This window comes from Cladophialophora psammophila (assembly GCF_000585535.1).
Source record: "Cladophialophora psammophila CBS 110553 chromosome Unknown aczJe-supercont1.46, whole genome shotgun sequence".
Taxonomy (NCBI): Eukaryota; Fungi; Ascomycota; class Eurotiomycetes; order Chaetothyriales; family Herpotrichiellaceae; genus Cladophialophora; species Cladophialophora psammophila.
The window spans coordinates 114216-136062 of record NW_006912967.1 but is presented as its reverse complement, the minus strand read 5'-3'; the positions used below and the strand labels follow the sequence as shown (position 1 = coordinate 136062).

Sequence of the window (21847 nt, the reverse complement as noted above, 5' to 3'; positions counted from 1 at the left end):
GGTGGGCGCAGCTATATAGTCACATCCTGTACCCTCTTGCTCCGTCGTGCTCAGTCGTGATCAGCTGTGCTCAGCCTGAGCACACTGATCTACACTGAGCGTTGCTGAGCACGTCACGTGCCTCAGCCTTGTGTGTTTCCTGCTTGTGTGGCCCTCGCGGGTCGGCACACCTGCCTACCCGGTTCTCAGTCCTGGTCGCAGAAAAGGCTGTGTCTAACATTATCTCACTATTAAAGCGTATTAAAAACGGTAATAGCGAGGTTACTCTAGGTCTTAAATACTAGCTTAGTTTCTTTAGCGTAGAAGAAGATCTAAGAATCGCGGAAATTCTATAACTCTTTCTATATCTCGATTCGATCGATAATCGCGCTTTAGAGTAACTAAAGAAGATATAGCTAAAGAGTATAGTGAATTATTTAAATACTTTAGTAGCTCATAGTGATCGCTTAACGGCCCTCGATCTACGCCGCTACGGAGTTCACCTACACTTAACGAAGCGACGCGAAGAGATGTTATAAAATATAAGAGAGCGCGATCGACTCGAGGACTAGAAGAAAGATCCGGTTAAACCATCGTTTTAGTTAGTGCTATATTAAACCGATAAAGTAGTCATTAACCGAGATATAGGGAAAGAGAAAGTACACCTCGATGTCCCGAGCGCCGAAAAGTCGAGCGGCGAAGAAGTAAAGAATATCGCGTAGAAGAGTCTAAACGGCGCGAGGAACCGCGGGCTTATAGTCTTCCTAATTCAGCTTATAGTGATGATCTTATATCGGTGGCTCGCGATATATCGTAGTCGTAATATAGATATTCGCCGTTATATTTTTCCGGATTTAAGGCGCGAGCTCAATATTTAATCCTTCGCGGGTAAAGCCGAGAAATATAGTAAAACCGAGGAAACTATCGATATTAGAGGATATCTTAGGGTTCGTTAGCGGAGTGATATACGTATAAAGATAAATATAACGTAGGTAAGAATGGTCGATACTCGTTTCACATATCGTTTCTTTCTATTATACTACTAAAAAAGCAAAATCCGCTTAGGCTTAATCTAATATAAGTAGTTAGTCGATATCGTGATCTAGCCGTAATACGGAAGGAAAGTTCGCTCGTAAGAAGTAGAACGAGAGGTCGTAATGCTCCTAATCTCTCACGATATCCTTATGCTCTTATTTGAGTCGAGTATACTTCTCTAGTATATAGCTATAGTAATCGTCGAAGTAATACTAAGAGAGTAGCTTCTATACCGCGAAAGAAACTTAGTCTCGATCGTCGTCGTCTTCCTCACTATTCTCACTATTATAGTCTAGACTCTCTTCCTCTTCGTCTTCTTCGTCTTTCTCCTTCGATTCTCGCGCTTTTATCTTATCGAAATTAGTTAGATTAAGAGAAGTATTAGAGCTAGAGAAGTAGTTAAAATTATTTAGATCGTTAGAATCATTAGGAATATTCTACGTCGCTATTCTAGAGGAGCGAATAAATAAGGAGATATCTATCGCGGTACGTATAGATATTAGAAATATCGTCGGAAGACTAGTTAGTCTAGAAGAGAGCGCGCTCGTAGAAGAAGTGTAACTTATAATATTGATCTAAGAAGTTGTCTCGACGACTAATTAAGTAATATCGTTATTATTCTCTTCATTACTATTATTACTCTCGCTAAATTATAAGTATAAGTTATAATCTTTACGATTCTAAGAATATTAAGATAGTTAAGTAAATAATCGATGTACGCGAGAAAGAGTAGATAGTGTAGAGATAGTAGAAGTGATAGAGAGATAATTTAACAATTATAATCCGCTAGATTAGGGGCGAGAAGAGATAAAATAATGATAAATCTACTATTAATTAAGAGAAGAAGTCTATAGCCGACGATATAGCGTAGCGAGAGTATTCTAAACTCGTTTATAACCTTAGCTTATATCTAGACTTCGGAATAAAGGTGGTTAAGATAGTGTAGCTATTAATCTAGTACGGTTAAGAGATGAGCGTAATAGTATAGAGGCTATATTACCTATGAGAAGAACGAGATTAACGTAACTAGTCAGTATTAGTATAGAGTGTATGATGCTCGTTAATATTAATGGCAGTGAGTTGTCGTGTAATATCTTCGACGTTACGGATAAAGTTATATCCTTCTAGACGTAATCCTATAGCCTAGACGGTTAGCTCAGAATTAGGAAACTTAAAGGGTTGCTCAATAAGAGACTTAATACGCTATTGATTAGATACTTACTATTCTTAAGCTCTCCCTTGTTATCGTCGTTGCCGGAGTCTTCGTTACCGAAGACGATCTTAATCTCGTTTACGCTGAATTAAAGGATCTAGAGTATCATCTATCGATAGTAGTCTACTACGTTTCGGTACTCGAGCAGACTCCATCACTAAGGAATGTCTTATAGAAGGAATGTCTTCGAGATATCGTGTTAAAGTACTGAAGCGATGAAGAGTATATTGTGATTCGGCTAAGTTACTAAAGATAGAATCTATAAAAAGACTAGCGTTGCTATAGACGAACCAATGAATGAATTGTCACGCTATAGGCGAGCCAATGAATGAATTGTCACGCTGTAGACGAGTTAATGAATGAATTGTCACGCTGCTTAGCGTAGACCCACCTAAATAATTCTTGGCAAAGAACATCAAAAATTTCTCGTTATACTTAGTTTTCAAACCTCAATATCTTAGTAACGAGATGAGATATTAAGATGCGGTGAACGGGTATCGATGGTAAATCGATAGAATTATATCTTTATCTATTAATATTATAAAAAATCTCGAAAGGTGGCTTAACTTTAATAGGTGAAAGAAGTATGGAATAATTTAAATAGTAATAAATAAATAAATATAAATTATATATTTAAAGAGTAAAATTATTAAGTATTTTTTAGCGTAGTAAATAAGACTTAATATCTTACTATAAAGAATAATATTAGCTTTAGTATTTTATAATATTCTCTTCGTAAATTCTTTTTAATATCTTCTAAAAATCTATTATAAAAAATTAATAGTAAACGAATATATATTATTTTAATACTCTCGAAAATCTACGTTAATATCGATTATAAGTCTTTAAGAACGTATAAAGTAGTCGATTCTCTTCACCAGAACTTATTTAGCTTCTATAAGATTTTAGCCTAATTCTATATAACTGTACTAACTTAGCTTTTTTATTATCGCGAGCTTCGCCGCCCACTTGAGGCGACTTCTCTATTTATGTCACTTCCCATCGTTTTAAATATCACTTTAAGACCTCTTCGGCCGAAATTTCGGCGAAGCGGTAAGAGACGAGAACATTCTTAGTAAGTATACAATAGTAGTCGGACGGGAGCGAGAGTGAAAGGAGGCAGATATGGTATTTAGGGTACGAGGATAGTAAATAGGAGGAAGTTTCCCTTTCTCTGTATTTCGCACTGCCTCGACTCGCCTCATCACTATGAGATCGCCTTCGCTTTTTTTATTTTTTTATTTTTTTATTTTTTTAGGGGGGGGGGGTTTCTTGTTTCTAATTCCATTGCCGCCTTTGCTAGCGTAGTATGTATATCAGCCCGAGCCTTTACGTCACAGCTGGCACAGGCATATTCACCAGTCTTCTTAACCCAACTGACCCAAGTGTTCGTGAACTATGTAATTTCCCATACACGCTTCCTCCGACAGGTCAACGCCGTTGGCTTCCTCCTCAGAAACTGCGAGCACCAAGTAAGCATTTTGATGCCACTCAATATTCTCTCTTTTGCCCACCTTAATCTATATAAAGCGAGCAAATTCCGCAATAGTTGATCTTCGATGGAGGTGAAAGCACCAGGGCCGAGCTGTATGCGTATAAATCCTCTGAAGATTGTCTTAGCCTACCTATTTGGACTCCGGAAAACGCGACTGCCCCCCCGAAGCTTCCGGCCACTATGTTCATAGCAGGAGGTAAATGTCACGTTCTTAACGTCGCTGGCGTCGCTTTCTAACTGGTTTTGTAGGAGGCATGGTGACGGGGGGAATCAATATACCGATTTAAATACCAGCTAAATAGGTTGGCTCGGAGTCAGAGCCATATTATGGTGATGATCAACTACCATCTCAACATCATGGGCTTCCCCAAAGCGGCAGGGTGGCAACGCAGCGTTCAGGCCTTCGCGATGAAAGAGCAGCGCTCGAATGGATCCGGCCCAATATTGCCAGCTTTGGCGGCGGTCCGACTGCTATGACACTGTGGGGTACAATCAACTTGGCTCTTGTTCGACCGACGACTACACTTTACTTACTCTGATGACCCTATAGAGCGCGGCTTTTTCATGCAATCCGGAACAGCACTATCCAACAATGCCAATGCCGACGTCCAAAGCATCAACTTCACATTCGTTGCGCGCAATCTCGGTTGCGATTACCCAAAACACAAGATTGCTGAGTTGGAATGCATGCATAGTGTCCCTGTTAGTGATATTATTGAGAATTTCGTCGGTCAGTATCAAGATAATTTCAGCCAGCCAACACTCATCAAGCCCCAATCGCTTTCAGTCCGGTTGCGGATGAGGATGACGTCTTGAACAATTATACAGCGAGATATCGAGCTGGTCAAGTTGCCAAAGTACCGGCAACCATTCCTAAAACCGCCAATGCATACGCGTCTCTGGCACCGTATCCGTTCAAGAATCTCACCGCCGGTCCAAATCCGCAGGCTGTATTGGCGGGCACCGTCAACACCGTCTGTGGCATCTCCAATTCGAGCCTGTACCGAAACAACTTGAACATCTCCACCTTCCGCTATGGCTTTGGCGGGAACTGCTCCGACATCAACCCGCTGTGGTGGATGGGCGCGTATTATGCGTCAGGTCTGGCAATGATGTTTGGGATTTATGGCATTAAAGCTGGAGAGCCCTCGCAGCTTGAAAACGAGACGAGCGCCGCAATGCAAGATTATGTCCTTACCTTTGTTAAAGATCCGATCAATGGACCTAGGAACGGAAATTGAATGCCATATCGTCACTGTGATGGTGGTGGTTAAATCATCTTGGTTGGGGCTGATGGGAAAGCTGTTCAACGAGTAAATGGGACCGCGATCGAGGGGTCTATTATGGTGAAGGCAATTGAGGCACCTACAATAGCATGCCGTGAGTTCGATGTAATGTATGGAGGTCTTGGCTGCTCAGCAGAATCGTGTAGTGCTGGTCGTCAGGGGGTCCCGCGGCGAACTTATCTCTTGCGATCATCCGGTACGCTTTGAGAGTGATTTTGTGAAAATTGAATCGCGCTGTTGAAGTGAAGTCGATTGACATTAGCAATGCATAAACAGAACACTTAGACTTAATACAGATGTCGTCCTGGAATAAAGTCTAAACTAAGATCCAGAGACGGAACTTCGGCGAAGGGCAAGTTGGCAACGTGTTTCGGCGGGGAGTTTCGCTTGGAGGATCAAGGGGATTCGTCTTGGTCTTCGTCGTCCGCAGGCGGCCGAGGTACAGTCGAGGCATCGGCGCCTACCGTTCCAGATTTCCTCCCCAAAGCAACTGCGCCTTTTGTTCTCGCAAATCGATAGCAACCCAATCCGTTGATTCGGTCATCATCACGACATGCCTGCTTCCTAGATGCATCGACGATAATGCGGCAGTGAGTGGCGTCCCTCGGGACATCACTCTCCTCCATCGACAACCATGGGTGACAAAGGCCAGTACCAGCACCTGCCCATCCCTACCTATGAGGAGGCTACTTCTTCACGTCCGGCTTCCTCCCAATCGAGACTCGGCCCTGAAGAAATAAGCGATGATGCTGAGAGGCAAGGCCTTCTTCGTACCTTTGGAAATTATCACCCTCCCACCGTCGAGTCCGCGCGGCCGAGTGTCGATTCCCTCGATGGGATCGAGCAAGATGGCGAGGACGAGGTGCGCAGAGAGATGCAGCAGATGGATGTGGAAGACCCTCGGAGCGACTCCTCCTCCCACCGATCACTGCTTCGATATCGCCTATCCAAGAGTTTCTCGAACCTGACCAACTCATTCTCCTCCCTAAACCTTCCTTCCTTTCGCCAATATCTCTCCAATATTTCATGGCCGCGCATAAATTATCAACAATTTGACGCAAATCGCGTTGTCATTATCGGGCGGCTCTTTGGTGTTTTCTTGATCATGGGTGTTCTCTATGTACTTATAGCGTCGGACGTTCTGTCATTTACAAAGAATCGCATGGGCATGGGCCAGATATACGACCCTGAGTCTATCAGAATATTTGTACAGAACCATATGAACGACCATGGACATATGCAGAAATATCTGGAGCACATCACGGATTTCCCTCATATCGCAGGGACCGAGGGCAATTATGTGCTGGGAGAATGGGTGGCCGAGCTTTTCAAAACGGGCGAATTGGAGGACGTCGAGATGGAGAGATACGATGTTTATCTGAATTATCCACAAAAAAACGGCAGAAGAGTCGCCATCGTCGAGCCGGAGAACATGAAATGGGAGGCTAAAATTGAGGAAGATCAAGAGCGGTCTTTGGTGTTTCATGGTCATTCAAAATCGGGCAATGTGACCGGTCCCCTGATATATGCAAATTTTGGGTCGAGGGAAGATTTCAAGACGCTCGAGGATGAAGGCATATCTGTGAAGGATGCTGTTGTGCTTGTTCGCTATTATGGCTCTGAGGGAGACAGAGCGCTGAAAGTGAAAGCATCAGAACTTGCCGGCGCCGCTGGATGCATCATCTATTCTGATCCTGCGCAAGACGGCTTTGTTCAAGGGCCGACCTTTCCAAATGGACGATTTATGCCTCAAGATGCTGTCCAGAGGGGCGCGGTCAGCCTAATGTCTTGGATTGTGGGAGACGTCCTCACTCCCGGATGGGCATCCACACCGGAAAACAAGAAACACCTGAAACCTGAAGAGAGCGCTGGTCTCAACAAGATCCCTTCCATCCCCATCTCCTGGGTGGATGCAAAGCATTTGCTCGAGGCGCTCAAAGGACATGGCAAGCAGATGACGGATAGCTGGCAAGGAGTTCCTGACTTTGATTATTGGACGGGAAATCAGGACTCTCCAAAAGTCAACCTCAAGAATCTTCAAGATGAAGAACAGAAGCAGCCCATCTACAATGTGCTGGGCAAGATTACAGGCTGGGAGCAGCCTGAGAAGAAGATTGTGGTCGGCAACCACCGCGACGCATGGTGTACTGGCGCAGCCGACCCCGGCAGCGGCACCGCCGTCATGCTCGAAGTCGTGCGCATCTTTGGCGAACTGCGTCGACTGGGCTGGCGACCACTTCGCACGATTGAGTTTGCCAGTTGGGATGGGGAGGAGTACAATCTGATTGGCAGCACCGAGTATGTCGAGAACCGGGAGAATCAATTGCGCGACGACGGGATAGCCTACCTCAATGTCGACGTCGGAGTTTCAGGAGTTGATTTCCACGCCGCCGCCTCTCCGCTTTATGAGCGACCCCTTCTCCATGTAATCAACCGCGTCAGTGACCCCTCCACAGGCAAATCTATCCGCGAACTCTGGGACTCGGGTAGCCGCAGCATCGAGGGCCTCGGCGCAGGAAGCGACTTTGTCGCCTTTCAAGACATCGTCGGCACCTCTTCCATCGACATGTTCTTCAAGGGCGCCACATTCCCCTATCACTCCTGCTATGATAACTTCGAGTGGATGGCCAAATTCGGTGATCCAGACTGGACATATCACAAGGCCATGGGTGAAATTTGGGCTCTCCTCATCCTGGAGTTGGCTGATAGACCGCTCCTCCCGTTTGACATCAGCGCCTACGCGAGAGCTATTGCGAGATATATCGATGACCTTGACGTGTATGCAAAAGCTGCACCTACAGCATCCGACACAAATACCCTTGATCTCTCCCCTTTGCGGAAGGCGTCAGACATCCTCACTCAGGAGGCTCTGCGCTTCCACACCTTCGATGCATCCTGGCGTGACTTCATCTTCGGCTCAGGAGGTTTCGAATCCTCGGCAATGGGCACCGCCCGCTTGGAGCACAACAATCGCCTCACACATTTCGAGTCGGATCTTCTCGACCTTGGCGAGGGTGGTGGATTGGTTAACAGAACGCAATTTAAGCACGTCATATTTGCTCCACAGTTGTGGAGTGGATACGACGACGCCACGTTCCCTGGTGTGAGGGATGCCATTGACACGGGTAACTGGGAGGCGGCTCAAGAGGAGGTGGAGAAAGTGGCGCGCATTTTGGAACAGGCAGCAGGGAAGCTGAACGCATGAGACGAGTAGGCTGAGTGACGTGAACAAAGGAGGAGATATAAATCGCTTTGATCTTGAGACGGGGCAACAAAACATTGGGAAAGCTCGCCAAGTTTCTTTGAAAGGAAGACGAGCAGGATGGGATCATCATGTGTTGATGTTCTGATCTTTTCCCCTAGTGTTTACTGTGAAAGAGCAGGAAGCAGGACAAAAGATGGCATGGTGTATGAGGGATGATGAGCATGCCTCGGAATGAAGCTAACACAGTTTGATTGCGTGTCTTTCTGTACGTGGGTGTCTAGGAGCACTCCTGGTCTGTTAAATTTTGAGCTGCTCGAACTGCCGCATGCAGAGATCAGGATTCAGCCCTGCGGCCAAGGCTCGTACATACATCCCTGCTTATTGGACTTTCTCATGTTGATTTGTATCTACAGCCTTCGGATTGAATATACGCTTTTTGGTACCTTTCTGAGCACCCTTCCTTTCCCAGCATTCAGGCCTCCCTCTTGAAACTCTTCGCTAATGCCCAAAAGTTCTCCATCTTAGCCCTGCTCAGCACGTCCTTCGCCTGGGCATCCGTCTCGCACACTCTCGCTCCCAACCACCTCTTGAAGTTCCTCTGCTTCTCCTCCCCCTTGAATATCAACTCGCACTTATTCGAGCTCAAGTCCTTCAATTCGCCATTCTCGTCCTCGGCCTCGAGCCACTTTGCAAGAGCTTCTCGGTTACCCTCTTGCACGGAGCGGGGCGCTTCCATCTCGGTCCAGCGAATACGGTTTTGCATCAATTTTTCGTAATTCTTGATGCTGTGTTCGCCACCTTCGACCACCACCAGGTTCATTTTGGGGTGCATGATGACTACTCCCGTAAGGCTATTCTGGTCCGCGTTGACGGAGACTTGGTATCTGTGTTTGCCATTTGCAAGGGAGTCGATCTTATAGACGCGAATGTGAATCCCGCGAGCGGCATCTTCGGCTTGCTGCTTTGCGAGCTTTTCGGCACGTTGTCCTTTCGTCAATTTACGGGCCAGGTTGGCTTCTTCGTGCTTTTGCGCTCGTTCGGCAATTTCCCTGTTCACCCGGGCTTCCACGGCCGTAGGATCTTTGACGGCTTCCTCGCCGAGCACGCGCATCAAGTTGCCTTTTTTCACCTTTGGTGGGGGGGGTGGAACAAGGCCTAGTCGAATTTTGGCTTGTTCTTCCTTGAGTTCGGCCATACGTCGTTGACGGCGGAGTTTGGCTTGTTCCTTTGATGTGAGATACATGGGTTTCATGGGCGGGTTATTTCTCTCTTGTGGTGGTTCAATGAGCACAGGGTGCTGGATGTAGACTGTGATGATACTGTCTGGCGTATCAATCTTTAATTTTCCCGGGTCGGAGATGGCATCGTAGGACTTGCCGATGATGAGACCTTCATCCCACCATTCTAGGTTGGGAGGGGCGGGCACGAGGAACGCTTTCTCGGTATCGAGATCTTCTTCTAATCCGGCCTGCCTTGCGCGCTCCGCGATTTTCTTCTTCATAGCTTCTAGTTGCGCTTGTCGTCGGAGCGCGGCCGCTTGTTGAATATATTTGCCCTTCTGATTGAAGATTAATTGTCGCGAATGTCTACCTCTCGCCAGGACATTTCGGGATCCCAAGCTCGCATCAAAATATGGGTTGCCTTTGAGTTCTTCCATTGAGGGACCTGAGAGGTCCAAAGTTGCCTTCTGCTGCACGGGAGCGGGCGATTCCGTTCTTCTATTTCCCATTGCAGTTGCGAACTTCGGTTGCGGTGTCCGTCCCTTGCTCCTCTGCGCATCCTGTTGCGCATCCGCCAGTAAGTCCGGGTGTATACCAATGTTCAGCCCGCCTCGTGCTTTTGACATGTCGTCGTTGTAGATTGGCGCCGTATAGCTTGTCTGTGTTTTCTGTTGAGTCTGCGCCGTTGCCCGACCAGTCGCTGCTGCCACGCGAGCCCTCATCTGAGCAATTCTGTCTGTTGCGTTAAGAGCAATGGCGGGCATTGTACTCGCTGTTGTCGCAGGTGACGCTGTCGCCGTCCCGGCCTTCATGGCTGCCAGTTTCGCTTTCAGTTCAGCTGCTTTGGCTGCAGCCGCAGCTTTAGCTCTGGCCACTATCGCATCGGCATCTGGCTTTGCTCCCGTCGGCGTAGAGGAGGAGGCGGCAGCTGGAGTGGTGGGACGAGGAGAACCATTGTTAGACCTGGCGCGTTTCTGGCTCTCGAGTTCATCGTCTTCCGGGTGAAGCCTTTTCAGCATATTGCTCGGTCTTTCTGTCATTTTTGAAGCTTGAAAGAGGAAGACTCACTAGGAGCGAGAGACTGACTGCTCTCGCACTTGATACTAGCTCGCGTGAGGTGATGCGTGGGAAGACGAGCGGATCAAATTATGATGATGACCTGCCCAAAGGTCAAAAGCCTGCCAGCGCGATGCGGAGAAAATCATGATCATGCCAAGCCAGGCTGTCATTGATACTAGCCTTGCTAGGCACCCCAGTACCCAGTACCGTGCGCTAAACTCTTCTCGGAAGGTGTTGCCGGTTTGTACTGTATCTCAGCCTCTCGCGACTTCAATTCCAGCCTCGAATTTGCAGCAACCCTCATATTCCCTTTGCTTATGTTAGGCACACGAAGAATTCCATCCTATAAAGTCCATAATAAATCTCAACTGATTCCATAAACTTGAAATTTATGATGGTCTTGTTGTGAAGAATCGATGATCGCAAAGTCAATTGGCTCACACTCTGCAATGGAAGAACGTGCTAACACTGGCTTTGCTAGGGCCAACTTGGAACCCTGGCACATGTAAAAAGCAACCTCGAGAATTCGTAGATAGATCTGCTCTGAGGTGACTGATCAATCCAAACTCGAGTCCTAGCGACGCAAGAAGACACCCTTTTAGACAATCCCTCGAACCCCCATTCTACACTTCGTGCCTTGTCGTCATCACTGTCAATAATATTCATGGAAGGATGATATAGACACTTCCTTGAAAATCGCCGCACTTCCCATCGAAGCCAGCCTGATCTTTACATCTTAAGATCTGCCATGGACGGGGATATTCAGCCTCAGATACCTCGCCCGTGGGAATATCGTTCTTCCGCCCACTTGCTAAGGGATTCTTTACGAATCACTCGTGCTTCAGAACGCCCTGAGACGACAATTGATCCCCGGGTAGGTATCACGTCATTTTAGTCATCGAATCGCCCAATCGCTTGATATCTTCCTCGGCAAATTTCCTTTTCCTCCAACCGCTGAAGTAAGTTTGACAAAGCTAGCTTGAGAGTGACCCACTGTCTATATCATCCATACACTTATGTACCAACAACTATCTTCTCCCGCTTCATTTATTCTTCCGGCACTTCTCTAGACATTGCGATCCACTTCAACATTAAGGAGGCCTTTGTCGGCATGAAGTTGTCGAATGGTAGCTGTCCCATAATAAGCTCAAAAATTATGCATGCTAGAGACCATATATCCATCCGCAGGTCCTATTTCGAATCTAGAAGCTTCTCTAGAGCTCCGAAAATCAATGGGTTACGAAATTTTGCCAGTGACTGATCGGTATGAAGGAATGCTTGCTCAAAATCGATGAGCTTCGCGTGTACCTCTCTGTCCACTGCTGGGATAGGAAACGTAGCAGGTTCCACGATATGTCGCGAGAATCTAGGTAATCTGGAAACCAGGCTGTGCATTGATATCTGCCAAGATCGTCGGCTTAAGGGATTTTAATGAATGCGGTCTGAGAACTGTCCTTCCGTTTGCGAAACCAAGATGTTGCCTGTATAGAGATCTTGCCTACATTAGAATGTTGCCCCTGCAATGGAAAGATATTACTCACCACTATGTGCAATACCATTTAAGTGGAAATAGTCCAACGCAAGTATGATTTATTTTGAAAGGTGCCATGCTAGGCGTCCCGGCAGTCTCACATCGCCACCGTATCGAATAATAAGCGTCGGAACCCTTGACACTTTCGACATCGAAAACGGGGCCATTGTGAAAAAATAGTCATTAAGCTTGCGCAAATGGCGTTGACTGTTGACAGCAGAACGCCACTGTGGCAAACCAACCAATCCACCAATGCTTCAACCGAGGCCTCTCTATAACAGCCTCGGTGCCACCGTTGATCGATTACGAGGTCTGGACAGATCTGGCCAGGTCCAGATCTATTCAGCGGATCGCTTGTTGCCACAGCGCAAACAGTATATAGATAGGTAGAGTCTCTCTGAACAGACAGAGACAGAGCACAATCAAGCAGATGAATCCACTCTCATTCTGTATACAACATTGACCGTCATGTTTTCTTGGCATCGAAGCCAGCATTTGGAGAATTCAAATTCATTAGACGTCTCGCTGACATCTCACGATAGAAGCCGCAATTGCCGTCCTAAGCCCAGTGAGTATGACTCAAGTGGAAGAACACGATGAATTTCAAAAGTTCCCGAGGCACGTTAGACTATATACTTTCAAAGGCATCCATTACTACCGCTACCTAGGTACCAGTGGGTGTTGATACATAACAGGGCGAGACGGACATTATACAGGCTTGGCATCCTTTCTAGTTACATTAGGACACGGACGGAGTCACACAATAGTACATTGTGTTTTGTGTGACTCAGATAGAGGGTAACTAAAGCGGTTGAAGTGGGAGCGGGACTAAACGTTCAGCTCAGCAACCACGGGGCAACACAACGACGACGGATGGATCTTTACAGGCGGACGAACGAATGAAGAGAGTAGGAAGAGAAGGAAATGATTTGCTCTAAAGCGGAAGGTTGGGAAAACAAAAATAGCTCTTAATTCTAACGGACGATCCACCTTTCCCTTTCATCTATCCCCCTTCCTGAACGGCGCGATCCATCGCTTCAGCGAAAGCGGTCCGTCTTATCGCATGGGAACAAACTCCCCAAAATGACGGTAGAGGACTGTTCCTGGCTGGAAGCAAAAGCCCTGAGGTATTTTCACAGCACTTCTAAATCGCAGTGAAAAGATGCGGGGTACCAAACAAGTAGATATCACAATGGGCAACACGGTAAATGCCGAACAGGGAGACATACAGGGAGTCGAGCAGAAGCAGTATAGTTATTGGCGAGCAAGGCTAGTCCATCCCATAAACTCGGCCCGAACAAGATAGAAGGTAACCAATCTCAGGCCTCGGCCAGTGCGTAATGCATCATGTCGATTTCAAGGGAATCTCTCCGGACAGCGAATTCGACAGCGAATTCCCTTAACGTAACTGTTAGAGTCTAGTGCCACCAAAATTAGGTAACATCGGTTTCTATGTGACATTCTCTACAAATTATATTCCTACTATTTCAATTTTACTATTCAAGACCTCGCCGTGTAGCATTCCTTAGTGTTTTGACAGATCTCTCACGGATTATAGATCTTTTATTTCCGCCTCTTGTGACTCAGGTAGAAACCCCTGTTGTCGTGACTCAACCAGTTTTGCAGTCTATTTACGAACCCCTTTACCTCTTCCAAATTCGGGCGGCACCATTGATACTCGAGGTAGGTTATGGACTAGTTTAGGAGAAGACTTAGGCCATAAATCAAGACGAGGCCGAGATCAATCGGACCTTCGTACAAGAAGTTATATGAGGTAGGCGGCGAGGTTGGCGAGGTCAGCGTTGTTAGCATTGTTAGCGTAGGCATAATAGAGTAGGTCAAATATCTAGAACATTGAAGGTTGAATTGATTGTGTGGCTAGCAGAAACGAGCGCCAGCTAAATTTGGTGTTAAATATTTCTGCCAGGCATTGAAGCGAATTCACGGTTGTGCGAATTCACTGGGAAGAGAGATTCCCGGTTTTAAGCGCTGAGCATGCGGTTGAATGGCTCCAGGTGTTTGGCATTGTCCCGTTCGGAGTCACGATGAGCCCGGTTGATGGGTTAGGAAGTATTGAACCAATTTTTTGGGTTCTGTTCAGCGCTTCGAGAGGGAATGCCAAACAGTCATTTATATTGAACGCTGCACACCGTCATTACTTCTGGCCTTTCTGTCATGTAAGCGCAGAGCTGCCACAAGAATTGCTCAACTTCAACATCAAAAGAAAAATTCCCTTTTTGAAGCTTAACAATAACTTTAACAACAAAACCCTGCTGCAACGTCTCGAATTCTGACGATTATCTTTCTATAAATTATTAAAAACGCGACTAAGAGAACGTTGTTTACCAAGTCACAAAGGAAATGTGGAATACGCCTGATTGCTCCCATTTCTAATACGTCACTGTTAAGAAAGTCAGGGCTCATTGTGAAAATTACAACTTCTTACCATTGAAGATAGGAATCCCAATCACAACAGTCATATTGACCCTGCCAAATATGTCACGGTTCGTATGTTGACAGCAGCCAAGGTAACTCGAGGTCCGGGCCAGACCGTGCATATCTATTACGATGAGAGACGGGTGCATACACGGGATACAAGCTCTCCTCTGAGCGACCAAACAAGCCTAAAGACTTTCCACAAGCTTGAATGCGTCTTTGATTACTTCATAATAAGCTGTTCCACGCGGAGTTTTGGTCTGTCAACACTGCGCTTATACAGAATGGCGCACTCCATAGTACCGTGAGCGTTGTTGCGATATTCCATCTTGTGGACGTTGCTGTAGTTCATCTGGGACCTGAAGCCCTTAACAGGGCTACCACTGCATTGTTTATACTCCATTCCTCGGCTTTGGCTCCCGGTGACTCGGTACTGTCAAGAAAATTGATCGCCCGAGCACAATGGCTTCCACAAGAAGAAGAGGAAGTGGAAGTGGAGTAATACCCTCAGTCTTATAGGTGCCTCTTTGTTGACGAATTCCCTAGGTGCATGTAGAGAATCCAGAGGCCTTCATTCATTTTGCCTGCCAGAATGAACGAATGTTCACGACTAACTACATTACCAGGGACATACGCCCACGCATAAAGTTGCGCCGACCCAGTCCATGTAAAGCGGTTCGTCTCAGCCTGAATGCTCTGGCAGATCATGGGAGGAACTCGCATCATCCGGCTTTCCTCCCCCTAGCTTCCTCCTGAAGCACATTGTAATGGTTCCAAATGCGGAGCCTGTCAGCCATAGCAACATGTTGGCAATGTTAAACCCAGCGGTGACCTGGATCTGCGTAGATCGGTTGTCGAAATCCTTCCCGCGAAATGCCGCAATCACACCTGTCCAGGCGAAAGTGAGAACCCATTGCCAGAACAAGACCCAAAGGAGCCAAAGCCGGCTGGGGAATGGGATGAGGATATCGATTGCAAACAATATCGCTGTCAGTGTAGATAGAGAACCGATGACGATAGCATAGACCTGGGAGCATAGCGTGTCAGGGATATCAGCCCTCAAAGTTAAATTCATCCTTGGACACCCACCGAAGCACCAGTATTCGTAGGGCCATCAACTATATCTGAAGCATTGAGACCAATGGCAATCACAGCAGCGGTAAATTGCAAAACAACTTGCGCGAGGTGAACAATGCGGCTAGTCGGGGTAGCTTTCCAGGGGAGTCCAACGCTGACCATGTTGTGCTAGTACAGCCACATTAAGATATTCCAAATTCTCATAGGTTTTACCAAGGAGATAGTAAAACCGCCTGGATCTACGTAGAGAGTCTGGAAATTTTCCTTTTGACTTGTAGCATTGTGGGGATTCAGGCAGCAAGAATTCTAAAGACACCAAGCCCGTATTCGTATCCGCCAGATTACCTTTTCTGGGAAATGGCTTGAGCAATAGGGTGGGACTTGTCAAGGGTCGAGCTTGCGCGGGCTCAGGTTCGGATCAACCCTCAGAGGATAGTATCTTGTTACATACATAACTGGAAATCTCTGGTGAGACTGATAGGAGATAACCAAGAGAGATGGCTGAATATTATATCATGGGGTTTTCATAGTGGGATTATCTGCTTCGCCGTAGTGCCATACAAAGCTCTCTTGCTTCACCGGAAGTTGTACCCAAAATTTTGTAGAAAAAAAATTGTCCCCGCAGCAGGAATTTTTGGCGCAGCCTCCGCAGCGCAGAGCATGTAGCAGACACCCGATACAACATTTCTCTTGCCAAATTCATTGTCGCCGCCGGGTTATCGTCGTAACGCGCAATGGCAGGATACGTCAAACCAATACCCGCGGCTACCGGCGGCCTCGCCTTCTCACGACTCCAGTCCGACGATATCAGAAAGATCTCGGTAAAGAGAATCCATGTCACTCCAGCTCTGGATTCTATGTTTGGTCCCGTACCAGGAGGTCTGCATGATCTTGCACTAGGTGCGATACAGGCGTTGGACGCAAAGTAAGTCCTCAAACCTAATATGAGTGGTGCGATCCTAACACCCTCAGCTGTTCTACGTGTCGCATGAATACAATCAATTGCACTGGGCACTGTGGACACATTGAACTTCCTGTCACTTGTTACCATCCACAATACATTGACTCGACTCTACGCCTTCTGCGTGCAAAATGCGGTTACTGCCACCGCTTCAAGGCCGCCGAAAACTATGTCAATCAAACGGTGTGCTCCCTGCGATTATTGCAGTATGGGCTTGTGGAAGAGTACAACAATATCAAGAACATTTCCCTCAGAGGGGGACTACCACGGACGCCGAAGAAGACAAATCTAGACCACGTAGTCGAAGATGTGGCGGAAGTGGAACCAGAAGAGATTGCTGATCTTATTGAACGGAGAACGAAGATGACGAACCGGGCCATCAGACGGGCGCGTAAGGAGAACAAAATTGACGTCCAAGCCCTCATCCGAAATCCTATCGCCATTGCAGCCCGCAAAAATGTCATTGCAGATTTCCTGATGGAGGTTCCCAATCTGAAGAGATGCGCCCAATGCGGCGGTGCCAGCATCTCATATAGAAAGGATAGAAGCGTCAAGATTTTCAGAAAACCACTCGCAAAGAAGCAAAAGGAAGCTATGTATGTACTGGGGAAAAAGGCACCGAATCCTCTTCTCTTCCTCAGGTCCGAGCAGACTCAGAAAGAGGAGTCAAAAAAGCCGTCCATAGTCAATGGAATACATGACGAGGACGTTGAGACGTCTGACAGCGATGACCTTGAGAAGGCCGAACTGCACGGCGCCGAGGAGGAAATCGCGATGCGCAATGCGTTAGAGACTTCGGCAGAATTTAAGAAAGCGGACATCGAGGATCTCGACGACGTGCAGGCGTATATGACAACGAGCGAGGTGCACGCTGCGCTGACTTTGCTATTCGACCGTGAGCAGGAAGTCCTCAGGCTATTGTATGCCTCTCGGCCTGATCGAGACCCTGTGCCAGTTTCTCCGGACATGTTCTTCATCACGGCAGTACTTGTTCCGCCAAATAGATATCGACCTTTGGCCAGACAGGGACCGAATCAAATACTTGAGAATCAGCTAAATACAGTGCTGAACAGAATCATCAAAGCGGCAGGCGATGTTCAGCGCATCTCGCGGGAGTTAAAAAGAGCAAAGGTCGACTCAACCGTCAGACCCAGGAATTTGAACGAGAGCCTGCAAGCCGCAATTGTGCTTCAGGAGACGGTAAATGCGCTCATTGATTCTCCTGCGCCTGCATCTGGTAGGCCAGCTGACCAAGGCATAAAGCAAATTCTCGAGAAGAAAGAAGGCCTTTTCCGAATGCATATGATGGGCAAGCGCGTCAATTTCGCTGCCCGTAGTGTCATATCGCCGGATCCGAATATCGAAACCAACGAAATCGGCGTACCGCTTGTTTTCGCAAAGAAGCTCACCTATCCCGAACCGGTGACAAGCCACAACTTTGAACAGTTGAGTAAGGCAGTGATCAACGGTACCGAGAAATACCCGGGAGCGACAGCGATTGAGAATGAGAACGGGATGGTTCTCAGCTTAAAGCGCAAGACGGTCGAACAAAGAAGAGCCCTAGCAAAGCAGTTGATGACTTCGACTGCTCCGGGGGCAAAAGGCGAGAATGGCAAGAAAGTGTACCGACACCTCCAAACGGGCGACGTGGTCATCATGAACCGTCAACCTACTTTGCACAAGCCTTCCATGATGGGCCACCGCGCGCGCGTGTTAACGAACCAAAAGACCATTCGAATGCATTACGCGAACTGCAACACCTACAATGCCGACTTCGACGGTGATGAGATGAACATGCATTTCCCTCAAAATGAGTTTGCTCGGACTGAGGCTCTTCAGATTGCAGACACGGATCACCAGTATCTTTCTGCGACCGCAGGCAAACCATTGCGTGGGTTGATTCAAGACCATATCTCCATGGGGGTTCAGTTTACCAGCCGAGACGTGTTCTTCGATCGAGATCAGTATCAACAATTGCTGTACAGCTGTCTTAGGCCAGAAGACTACAACACCGTGTTTGACAAGATTCAACTTGTGCAGCCCACGATATTAAAGCCGAAGATGCTGTGGAGCGGAAAGCAAGTGGTCACGACGGTTCTGAAAAACATCACACCAGAGAGATTCCGTGGCATTAACCTTACGAGCAAATCTTCGACATCGTCAGACTCGTGGGGCGAAAAGATGTCTGATGAACCTGGCCAGTGGACTGTTAGCAAGGACAAAATAGTCTTTAGGGACACGGAGCAAGTGGTTATTTTCAAAGACGGTGAGCACCTTTGCGGAATCCTCGATAAGAGCCAACTTGGCCCGAGCGCTGGAGGACTCGTCCACTCAGTGCATGAGGTCTACGGACACATCACTGCAGGCAAATTGCTAAGCATCCTAGGCCGACTTCTCACAAGATTTCTCAATGAGCGTGCCTGGACCTGTGGAATGGATGATCTCTATTTAACCAATCAAGGCGACAATGACCGGCGACAAGAGTTGAATAGAGCCAAACAGATCGGCCTCGAAGTTTCAACCGAGTATGTCACTCTGAAGTCCAGCGAGGCTGGCCAAGAAAATCCCGAACTTCTCTCTCGACTAGAAAACGTGCTCCGTAACGATGATCAGCTCAATGGTTTGGACCAAGTTTACAAAGCTAGAGTCAAATCAATCACGGACAATGTTTCAAAGGCTTGTCTGCCCACTGGTCTACGAAAACCGTTTCCTCGGAACCAGATGCAAGCAATGACGATTTCTGGAGCCAAAGGCTCTAGTGTTAACGCGAATCTGATCTCTTGCAACCTGGGTCAACAGGTACTGGAAGGACGGAGAGTCCCTGTCATGGTCAGTGGTAAGACTCTGCCATCTTTTCGAGCTTTTGAAACGGATCCAGCCGCTGGTGGATATGTGTCAGGACGGTTTTTGACAGGCATTAAACCTCAAGAATACTTCTTCCATGCCATGTCCGGTAGAGAGGGCTTGATCGACACAGCCGTGAAAACTTCCAAGTCTGGTTACCTACAGCGGTGCATCGTCAAGGGGCTTGAGGGACTTCGAACGGAATACGACATATCGGTACGAGAGAGTTCGAACGGAAGTATCATCCAGTTCCTGTATGGAGAAGATGGACTGGAGGTCACAAAGCAGAAACATTTGAAAGAGTTCACCTTCCTGGCCGAGAATCATCACTCCGTCGCAACGCTCATGAACGCCGAAGAGGTGATCTCTAGACTCCAGCAGTCAGAGGTCAGAGAAGAACAGAAGTCCGTTCTCAAATTTCTGAGGAAATCCAAGCACAAAGATCCATTGACAGCTTCGTTCAGTCCAGCAAGCCATCTGGGAAGCACTTCGGAGTTATTTGCAACGGCGTTGAATGATTACGTCAAGGAGAACCCGAACGGACTGATTAGGGACAAGAAGGCTAACCCGAATGGCACGCTGGGAAAGAAGACCTTTCAGACAATCATGGATTTGAAATACATGAAATCCGTCGTCGATGCTGGAGAGGCCGTCGGAGTTGTCGCAGCACAATCCGTAGGAGAACCTTCCACGCAGATGACCTTGAACACTTTCCACTTAGCCGGCCACTCAGCAAAGAACGTCACCCTCGGCATTCCTAGACTGCGCGAAATCATTATGACTGCCAGCGCTAAGATCATGACCCCAACAATGACACTCAAGCCCATCGAAGAGTTGAACAATGCTGAAGGAGAGCGCTTTGCCAAAAGCATCAGCCGATTGCCGCTGTCTCATGTCATTAATGACATGTCCGTCACCGAGAGGACTGGCGGCGGTGCAGGACATGAGAATGAAAGGATTTACGACATTCGAATAGAGCTGTACGACCCGAAGGAATACGAAGAGGAATATGCCATCAAGTGGATAGACGTGCAACGATGCTTTGAAGTAATGTTTCTTCCGAGATTGGATAAGATGATTAAGATCGAGCTCAAGAAGAAGGCGAAAGAGGCCGACCGTTCAGAAATTACGGCGGCTGTCCCAAATGTTGGCGCATCGGTCGGTGTTGTCGAGGACGCCGGGACAAGAGGTCCAGGAGCTACCGAGAATGAAGGTGGCGAGGACGATATCGACGAAGAAGCAGACCCTGACGACGCCAAGGATATGGCCGCCAGACGTAGGCGAGAGAACACCTTCGACGAGCCCGACGAGGAGGAAGATGCCATCGCACGGGAGTCAAGCGATGAAGTAATGAGTGACGACGAGGCTGACAGAGACGATGAAAGAAACAACTCGGGCGGCAGTCAGAAGGCTAAGAAATCTAGAAAGCCTCAAAACCTCGGGGAGCTGGACTCGGATGAGGAGGTAGATGACGAGGCAGGCGATGCTGAAGCTTCGGCGGATGAGGCTCGACTCAACCAATTGAAGAACAAACTCGATCATCTCAAACGCTTCACCTTTGCAAGGAACCAGGGCAAATCCTGCCGCATTGTCCTCAGCTACAGCTCCAAGACACCCAAACTGCTTCTCCTTCCTCTTCTCGAAAAATGCGCGCATACGTCGGTTATCCAATCAATCCCCGGGCTTGGCATCTGCACGCTGTTTATGGAAGAAGTCCACGGACCTGACGGGAAACCGGTCAGATGCGTTGATCCACAGACAAACAAGGAGGAGATAGTCAAACAGCCGATGATCACGACTGAAGGTGTCAATTTACTCGCCATGCGCGACTACCAGGACCAAATTTACCCGCATTCGATCTACACCAACTCGGTGCACGATATGCTGAAATACTACGGCGTCGAGGCGGCGCGAGCGACGATTGTAAAGGAGATTGACACGGTCTTCAAAGGACACGGAATTGGTGTGGATGCGCGGCATTTGAGTCTCATTGCCGATGCTATGACGCATTCGGGGAGTTATCAGCCATTTAACCGGCATGGTCTTGTAAAAGAGGGAGGCAGCGTGTTAGCAAAAATGAGCTTCGAGACGGTCATGGGATTCCTCAAGGATGCCGTGTTATTTGGCGAACGAGATCCATTACTGGGTCCCAGTGCGCGCATTGTTGCAGGGAGGAGGGGTAATATTGGCACAGGAGCGTTCGATGTGGTTATGCCTGTACATTGACGAGAATCATGGTCGGAAGCAGGGTTGCCTCTCAATGAGATCGATCATACAGACAGGATGGCATTTCAATTCGGTGGACGGGATCACGTAGAACAAATTCAATGGGCCTACTCGAATCGGCGCTCGAAGTCTGGCCACCGCACCTGTAACAGTCTATCCATGCAGGAAAGTGCAAGACTCCCTTTGACCAGTGCGTCCATGAGGAGCATTACCAACTGGCGGGGGACTCCATTTCTTGCAAAAGGGAGAGGTTCCGCCTCGACTCGACTCAACTTCTCAA

General features: G+C 47.6%; 5 protein-coding genes across 5 annotated transcripts; 3 read left to right on the top strand and 2 right to left on the bottom strand.

The window, feature by feature from the left end:
- Window positions 1–4036: 4036 nt before the first annotated feature.
- Window positions 4037–4963, top strand: A1O5_13334 (uncharacterized protein; the record flags this gene model as incomplete). The annotated part of the gene is made up of 3 exons (XM_007753900.1): window positions 4037–4208; window positions 4273–4452; window positions 4479–4963. Coding segments are annotated over 3 exons (837 nt in total), but the record flags the coding sequence as incomplete, so codon positions are not given.
- A 679-nt stretch (window positions 4964–5642) lies between these two features.
- On the top strand, window positions 5643–8213 carry A1O5_13333 (uncharacterized protein; the record flags this gene model as incomplete). Its single annotated transcript, XM_007753899.1, has 1 exon — window positions 5643–8213. One exon carries the CDS (start codon window positions 5643–5645, stop codon window positions 8211–8213), a length of 2571 nt encoding a protein of 856 aa, XP_007752089.1.
- A 472-nt stretch (window positions 8214–8685) lies between these two features.
- A1O5_13332 (uncharacterized protein) lies at window positions 8686–10473 on the bottom strand (the record flags this gene model as incomplete). The annotated part of the gene is made up of 1 exon (XM_007753898.1): window positions 8686–10473. One exon carries the CDS (start codon window positions 10471–10473, stop codon window positions 8686–8688), a length of 1788 nt encoding a protein of 595 aa, XP_007752088.1.
- A 4668-nt stretch (window positions 10474–15141) lies between these two features.
- On the bottom strand, window positions 15142–15698 carry A1O5_13331 (uncharacterized protein; the record flags this gene model as incomplete). The annotated part of the gene is made up of 2 exons (XM_007753897.1): window positions 15142–15486; window positions 15549–15698. The coding sequence occupies 2 exons, from the start codon at window positions 15696–15698 to the stop codon at window positions 15142–15144; spliced, it is 495 nt and encodes a 164-aa protein (XP_007752087.1).
- A 572-nt stretch (window positions 15699–16270) lies between these two features.
- Window positions 16271–21567, top strand: A1O5_13330 (uncharacterized protein; the record flags this gene model as incomplete). The annotated part of the gene is made up of 2 exons (XM_007753896.1): window positions 16271–16461; window positions 16509–21567. The coding sequence occupies 2 exons, from the start codon at window positions 16271–16273 to the stop codon at window positions 21565–21567; spliced, it is 5250 nt and encodes a 1749-aa protein (XP_007752086.1).
- Between the last annotated feature and the right edge of the window lie 280 nt (window positions 21568–21847).